A 7,893-nucleotide genomic window follows, 5' to 3' on the forward strand; every position below is an offset into this window, starting at 1 on the left:
TGACACCAGCATGAGGGACCTCTCAATTGTACAAACACAATCAATACAGACAAGTAATACACAATTAAGGTACAAGTAGAACAGATAGCATATAGTCAGGTAACATAGCATATATAATATAACAATTCAAACAAATAGACAAACCCAAACAATTCAAATATATACAAATGATGTATGCCTACCCTATGGCTGATGAGTCTCATCTGTCGGTTATAAAGCCAACCCGACAAGTCCTGGTAGCTAACCATTGGACTGTCCCTCTGTCGTGCATCCCCAACTCGAGTTATTCACAATCATAATCATAATCACACAACACCCACACTAGTGTTTATCCACGGGGGCAAGCTCATCCGAAACTTTCACAGTGTCCGGCCACACTTACGACATAGGGTCAGCAGAATCTCGGATCTCAACCTGGAGCAAGTGGAGCCGACCCACTGCATCTACCCAAGGAAATCCGAGACTCAGATAGTTTCAATCTCAAATCATACTGCGTCTACCCCAGGAGTCTCAAAACTAAACCCGGAGCAAGTGGAATCACTCCACTGCATCTACCCAGGCAGGTATGTCTCACCACATCTCGGAGCAAGTGGATCAATGCCACTGCATCTACCCAAGCAGGTATATCTCACCACATCTTGTAGCAAGTGGGACGAAACCACAACCCTTGCGTCTACTCGGGGAGCCTCTATACTAACCAACCTGGAGCAAGTGGGGCGCAACCACAACCCTTGCATCTACCCAGGAGGTACGTTCTCATATGCCCATGAGGAACCAAGAAGGGGATCCTAACCTCCCACCATCTCACTGGGGGCGATTTTACAATACCAGGAAGAACAAGGAAGGGCATCCTCACCTTCCTCCTTTTCTCTGGGGTCGCACTTTCGATAAGAGAGCTCAAGATAAAACAATCATTCAAAGTCATATTTTCATTTTCAGCCATAAATCAATATTTATCATAGCTATCCGACTCATAACATAACCCATAACCAGCTAATAATCATTATTAAATACATCCCTTCGGCTCACGGCATGCACCGAACTTCCATCATCACCCTCAGTAACTCATATAATCATCATTACTCATCATTCATCATTGATTCTCACTTTACTTTATCCAAAAGTTACCACATGTCCTAGCTTCTTTTCATTACTAGGTATACTATAAAGATTTAGGATTTAGAGGATGAAAATGGAGGCTTAGAAGTCTGGAATTCGGCTTTAAAAACTCAAAAATAAACTTTTGCTGAAAACAGGGTCACGCGTGCGCGTCGCACACGCGCACGCGTGGAAGTCAGAAAAATAAAGTGACGCGTGCACGTCACCCATGCGCACGCGTGGATGGCAGAGAAGTAAGGTGACGCGTGTGCGTCAGCCACGCGTATGCGTGGGTGCATTTTGTGCTCCTCGCACAAAACCAACACAATTCCAGTGCAACTCTCTGGATTTTCTACGGGGCATTTGCATCAGTGCAGTGACGCGTACGCATCGGCCAGTCGCACGCGTGAGTGAGTAAAAATCGAGACTGACGCGTGCGTGTGGAAGCACAATATTCCAAAATTTTTACTAAGTTAAAAAGATGCAGAATTACATTTTCAAACCCCAAACTTCAAACACACATAACTTCTTCTACAAAATTCCTTTTTCAACCATTTCTGAACCGTTGGAAAGATCGTTGAATAAACTTTCATAAAAATCCAATTTTGAAGAATTCCAAACTCCGTGAACCGAGTTACGGACCGCCAAATTTGGTAAAAAAATCAGTTTTTACCCAAAAATAGAAATCACCAATTTTTCCAATGTTCACAAGCCAAATTCATTTCTACTCATCCAAACGACCACAACTCAACCACATTCACATAATTACACTCAACCAAAACCAAACCTACCTCATCTACACAATTTCACCCAAAACCATCAAATTCCACACCTCAATTTCTCAAACCTTATTATTCAATAATCAACCAATTATTCACACATTCAATATCTAAAATCCATCCAATCTCTTATATCATCACACAATACACACATCAACTTACCTTCCTTACCTCTTTCCGGCCTCCGGCCCAAAATTCACGGCCTCCGACCCAAATTCACAATTTAAATGCATATTCCACAAACCAATATTCATCATATCCAATTCATCAAATCCTCAACACACCAAACATACAAATTCACACAATTCACAACCAAATCATTAATTTACATTACACACTACAAGAAAACAAGCTTTTTGCTACGCTTTTAAAGCGTGGCGAAAAGTCCAAAAAAGCATAGCGATAGCTTTTTGCGACGCTTTTTGAGCTACTGGCACGCTTTTGAAAGGGTCACAACCGCAAGGGTGCCGGTTGCTCTATTGCTACGCTTTTGGTGACCTATCACCACGTTTTTTTTGCCATGCTTTTAAAGATCGCCACGCTTTAAAAGGGTGGCCATATGTGTCAAATATGGCTACGCTTTTAAAGCGTGCCAATAGCTGTGAGATACAGCTACGCTTTTAAAGCGTGGCTATTGATGATACTGTACATTATGGCTACGCTTTTAAAGCGTGCCAATAGAGGTTTATATGGCTACGCTGAGAGAGAGAGAGAGAGAGAGAGAGAGAGAGAGAGAGAGAGAGCCCAAACTTGTCGGTTTTCATTAGAATAAGCTTGCTTTTGAATGAAACATGACTAGACAAAGCTCTATTCATACAAGAAATCAAAGCTCTATGGAGAATCACGATAAAACTATGGGACATAGTCCCAGCTTTAAAATTATCCAGCAACAAATGACAAAACTTCTTCTCATTGCGTCTTAGTTGTATCCCTTCATTTTATGGGTACAACACTATATCAATACTTAATGAAGAAATATATTTGCATTAGACACTAAAATAGTTAATGAGAATATCCGCACAAGCAATTTCTTCTGCAGAGCAAATAACATGAAGTGCATCTTCTAGACAACAGTTTTCAGGTGTCCTCATTATCTGTTTCATAGTATCAAATCTCAAATAATACTTTGTCATTAGCCTCCCAGGATCTGCAGTAGAAAAGGAAATATCAGCAACCAGTTTGGATTCTAATTTCTGTAAATATAGCATGATAATAAATTATACTTGAAGATAACATACCTAATGGGCTCAAGAGGAAACCATCTTCATCAATCTCTACCATTTGGTGCTGAGATAACTCGTTAACTTTCTTAACACAAATATCTAACATAACATAGCTTCAATAATTAATAAAGGGAAATAGGAGAAAAACAAAAACCTTGGAGAAAGAGAGGGATAAAAATAGAAAGCTATAAGCTCAACTGCAGGACAACAATTGCACCTTGAACATGCTTCACTAAACGATCACCAGAAATTCCTTTCTTAATTGAATAGTTCTCAGGGTTCTGCTTGCAGATAAAAATTTTCATCAGACCAAATTGGAGAAACTCAATGATAAATCTAAAAGACATTCTTAATTACATACCTTTTTCATTCTAACATACAAGTATGAGCATTGCAACCACTTAATTGCTTTTGTAATATCAGTTACTGTCAATTGAACTATTTCCACAAGTAAATGTTCTGTCACACATGGAAGCAATCTATTTGAAGAAAATATCATAATGAGAAACCACCGTAAATGTAGGGTGTTTACATAACAGGATCAACATGACCATAATATCTTTCTTCAACTGAGAAAGAGGCAGCCTTACTGTGATTCCACTACTTCACATCCATTTAAGAGATTCTCATACAAATGAACCTGAAATAAAAATAGTAAATTGAATTTTGGGAGAGTAAAAGTGAAAAAAAGCATTATATAGGACAATAACACATAGAAGTGATCACTCAAAGGATTAAGAGAAGGAGGACAATAAAAAATGCATGTGAATGTAGCTCGGTTCACCATTTCCCTCCTTGTCATGATTATAACCAAGCCTGTATCATCAAATGGTGGTCACCTTGCCCTTCCACACATCTGTGCAATAAAATTTTACCCCAAATATTATATTAGCAATCCAATAGTGGGACAACATAACACTGAAAAATCCTCAAGAATTGACTTCCCCCACCTTTACCATTTTTGGAAACAAACCTTCTCAAATAGAAAGTCATTATTGGCTGGGGCATAGCCTGCATAAATTTAATAGTACAACAAATTTGCACATGTCAAAATAATATCAATGATTATGAGCCAAGACAATAACCACTATACATCACTTTCCTAAAGAAAAATATAGCTAAGTATCCAACTTGACTGTATAGATATGATAATACGATATGATAAATACAGAATGATAAAAAATAAATTTATAGATGGCTACATCCTTTTTATTTGCATACCAAATACTTTGGTTGTCAGCTTTACTGGCCTCATTTCTTCCCCAAATCTGTGATTATTCAAAAGAAAATAGTATTTTCTCTGGGTATTGGCTTTCAACATTATACAACACACTACCTTATGGATGTGATGGTAAAACCTACCTTTTAAACCCTTCCTCAAGAACCTTAATCCACTCAGCTGCAACAGTATGTATATTGTGTTAAAATTTTTCAACTTTTAGGTTTACATATTATATTCGTAACTCTTGTGATGAAATCAATTAAAACAAAAATTACCTAGATCTTCAATATTTGGAATTGTGGCTGACACAGCAACCAAGCGCACCTGATCAAGATGATTTAGTTTCATTTTTGGATTGCAAGAAACGATCTTTATTATGCTAACAATCGCTTCCAATGCTGCTCCACGTGGATCATTCAACAGATGGACTTCATCAATAAGTAGAAGTGCGATGTCACTGAAAAAGCTTAAGCCACCACCTTCTATGCCATAGCATGACGTTGCATTAAATTTCTATTCATACGAAAAGAAGTCAACTTCACCACTTGATAGCTGATATCTAGTGAACTATAAATATTCAGTGACCCTACTGCTTGTGCGTGTGTGAATGTAACTCTGCAACGATCCCAACTAAAGTTAAACAATACCAGGAAAAAGACAATGAAATGACATTATTTTTGAAAAGCCAATGAGGGAATCCTACCTTATGACACAAGAGTTAACTTCCCAGTTCAGTTTTTTATCTTGTTCTTTTGGTTGTGGGGACAATATTAAAATCTAAATAGATGATCATATAAAATTTTTTACAAAATCAGTATATTAAAATTAAATAAACTACAGTACCAAATGGCACGATTGTAGCGCCAAATCGCGCCGCCATACGCACAAACTCTGGATGATCCGGCCAAATTACCTTGTACTCTTCCCCCTAAACAACAAATGGGAACACAATCAGAGCTGCCCTCAAATTTTGACAAGCATGTTTTGATGTCACAAAAGTACAGAAATATTTAACTACTGTATGAACATCAACTTCATGGATTCTTTGAGAGTATAATTTTGGAAACTTGATGCACCTTATAATGCAGAGCCTCGCGTTGACCACCAGGATATAGAAGAATATGTAAATTGTTCTTAAGTAATTTGAAAAGACCAGAATTAACTCAAGAACAGAACAGAAAAACAAATAGAAGCAGTGAGAAATCAGAGAACAAAAAATCAAGAACCAACCTGAGTCAGAGGCTCCATTCTTGATGATGCAGACAGAGAGTGGCAGAGTGCAGGGAGGAGTGGAGGAAGACGCGGTGGCTGCCAGAAAGTGAGAGGCGCTGGACGACGACGGCTGGACGGGGATCGACGATGGAGGGCGAAGGGGCTCGACGCGATGGCGCAGGGGATGAAGACGCTGCTACCTACTGGCTTAAGGGGTTAGGGTTTGCAGCGACGGAAGGGAGCAGCGGCGGAGGGAGCATCGACGACGGGTTTGCGATGGCAAGTGAGCAGAGGGAGTCACTGCAGAATGAGGGTTAGGGGTGTGCGGGAAGAGGAATTGCTGGCGGAGGCATTGCGAGCGCAGCGACGTTCTGCACGGAGTGTCGTCGTCGCGGTGAGGGCGAGGCACAATGAAGAAGGGTTAGGTTTACGGCGAGGCATAATGGAGTGGCGTTGTCGCGTTGGAGCTTTTGAAGGGTTAGGTCTTTCTTTGAAAGAAGAGCTTCTTAAATTTTGTTTTTTGAGGCACCTTTTGGCCACGCTTTTGAAACGTGCTAAAAGGCTTATAGAAAACAGCTACGCTTTATAAACGCTACAATAATAAAACCCTGTTGCCACGCTTTAAAAGCATGCCGGTTTTTCTTTACGGCTACGCTTTTTAAGCGTGGCAAAAAAAACGTGGCCAAATCTCGCATCAATTGCCACTCTCATAAAAGCGTGGCCATTGACCCTTTTCGCTATGCTTTTGAAGCGTAGCAAAAAAACGTGGCCAAATCTCTATTCAATCGCCACCCTCATAAAAGCGTGGCCATAGACCACTTTTGGCCACGCTTTTAAAGCGTAGCAAAAAAAAGCGTGGCCATAAACCTTTTTTCTTGTAGTGATATATGTCAACTATGCATATTAGTACCAACCATTTACATAATCCAAACTTAATTCTAGGGACATCCGTCGATTAGATGATGATGTATTACTATAACTGTCACATAACATAATTACATGTCAAGTTAATTCTACATGTCACAAAATAATTAATTAACGTGTCGTCTTGAATTTTTCCAACCAATAATCATAAGAACCCTGCAGAAAATTTGGAAGCTATGAACTTGGAAGGATTTTTAGGTAACCCGTATTATGAGCAATTTAATACAAAACAGTAAACACATACAAACCATTGAATCAAACTCTCCTTCTCAGAATGATAAGCTTTTAAAACAAGAGAACACAAAATAAATAAATAATAAATTACTACATAAAATTGATACATTAACTTGAAAATGGTTCCTCAATTATATACTGTTTTTCAGGGTAATCGAAGTACAAATTATAACCTCAAAACAGAAGTACACGTGATAATCACAGGAATTGAACCAGATAATCATAGGATCATAGTTTTCTAATAATGTTAAAATATTACAGTTGTATAATGAAGTATTTGAATTTATTAGAAATTATTGACTCAAAAATAATATATTATCTATCTTGTCACAAAATAATTTACTTGAAAGTTGAAACAAAAATATAAAGACATGAACAAACTTGCATGAATACTCTTGTATCTAGTTGAAATGTACGGAAAATGTTGCACCATTTATTAAATCAACAATCTCCTACTTCTTCAACGAACAAATTGTATAAGGATGCTTTCCACAGTTACAAGCTGCAACCAAAAAGAGCATAAAAACGATAAATCTCATAACTCTAGTCTTCACAAGCATAACAGTTTTATTCATAGAATATCACTTAATTGAAAAAGAATCGAAATGATTAAGAGGAACAAATACCCAATCATAATAAGTTATTGCTTACCTTAAACATAAATAAATGAAAGGAATGTAACGAATCTTTGCTTGATAAATCTACTGAATTAAGAGCATGGTTCCACACGTAGAAAACCATGAAGGCATGTGCCACAACCTAACAAATTAAAAATTACAGAAGAATCGAAATAATAAGAAGCGAAGGAACAAATACCCAAGCATAATAAGTTATTGGTTACCTTAAACATAAACAAATGAAATGAATGTAACGAATCTTTGCTTGATAAGTCTACCAAATGAACAGCACGGTTTCACACGTAGAAAACCATGAAGATATGTTCCACAACCTAACAAATTAAAAATTACAGCAAATTCAATTAAAATATTGATAAAATGGTCTATAACTTCACTTTAATTTTATTCTTAAAGGACATAGATATAGTTTAAAGAATATTTTTGAATAAATGAATTAGAGTAAAAATGCCTTATAACTTTCTACAAAACATGCATTGATTATCAATGATTTTACATAAAATTATTTCTCTCAAAAATTTAAGTTAATAAAAGCAATTAAAATTGTTATATTTTTAACACGTTTT

The 7,893-nt window shown here is 37.4% G+C and overlaps 1 protein-coding gene and 1 long non-coding RNA gene across 8 annotated transcripts; both read right to left on the minus strand.

Annotated features, from left to right (window-relative positions):
* LOC107613084 (DExH-box ATP-dependent RNA helicase DExH17-like) lies at nt 2,616-5,151 on the minus strand. 7 transcript variants are annotated; one of them, XM_021109746.1, is made up of 9 exons: nt 5,026-5,151; nt 4,598-4,835; nt 4,322-4,499; nt 4,051-4,111; nt 3,691-3,956; nt 3,462-3,579; nt 3,318-3,381; nt 3,116-3,199; nt 2,616-3,024 (listed from the first exon to the last, which is right to left on the minus strand). In XM_021109746.1, the coding sequence occupies exons 5-9, from the start codon at nt 3,900-3,902 to the stop codon at nt 2,864-2,866; spliced, it is 639 nt and encodes a 212-aa protein (XP_020965405.1). In that variant the 5' UTR covers nt 3,903-3,956; nt 4,051-4,111; nt 4,322-4,499; nt 4,598-4,835; nt 5,026-5,151; the 3' UTR covers nt 2,616-2,863. The 7 variants fall into 7 exon arrangements, with proteins under 7 accessions (XP_020965405.1, XP_020965404.1, XP_020965407.1 ...); XM_021109745.1 differs by having other exon boundaries at nt 4,598-4,937; XM_021109748.1 differs by having other exon boundaries at nt 4,074-4,111; nt 4,322-4,368; nt 4,463-4,499; nt 4,598-5,151.
* On the minus strand, nt 7,057-7,636 carry LOC107613083. The gene is made up of 2 exons (XR_002352899.1): nt 7,534-7,636; nt 7,057-7,194 (listed from the first exon to the last, which is right to left on the minus strand). It is a non-coding gene; the product is annotated as an uncharacterized LOC107613083 (long non-coding RNA).

This window comes from Arachis ipaensis, chromosome B08 (genome assembly GCF_000816755.2).
Source record: "Arachis ipaensis cultivar K30076 chromosome B08, Araip1.1, whole genome shotgun sequence".
NCBI classification, from domain to species: Eukaryota; Viridiplantae; Streptophyta; class Magnoliopsida; order Fabales; family Fabaceae; genus Arachis; species Arachis ipaensis.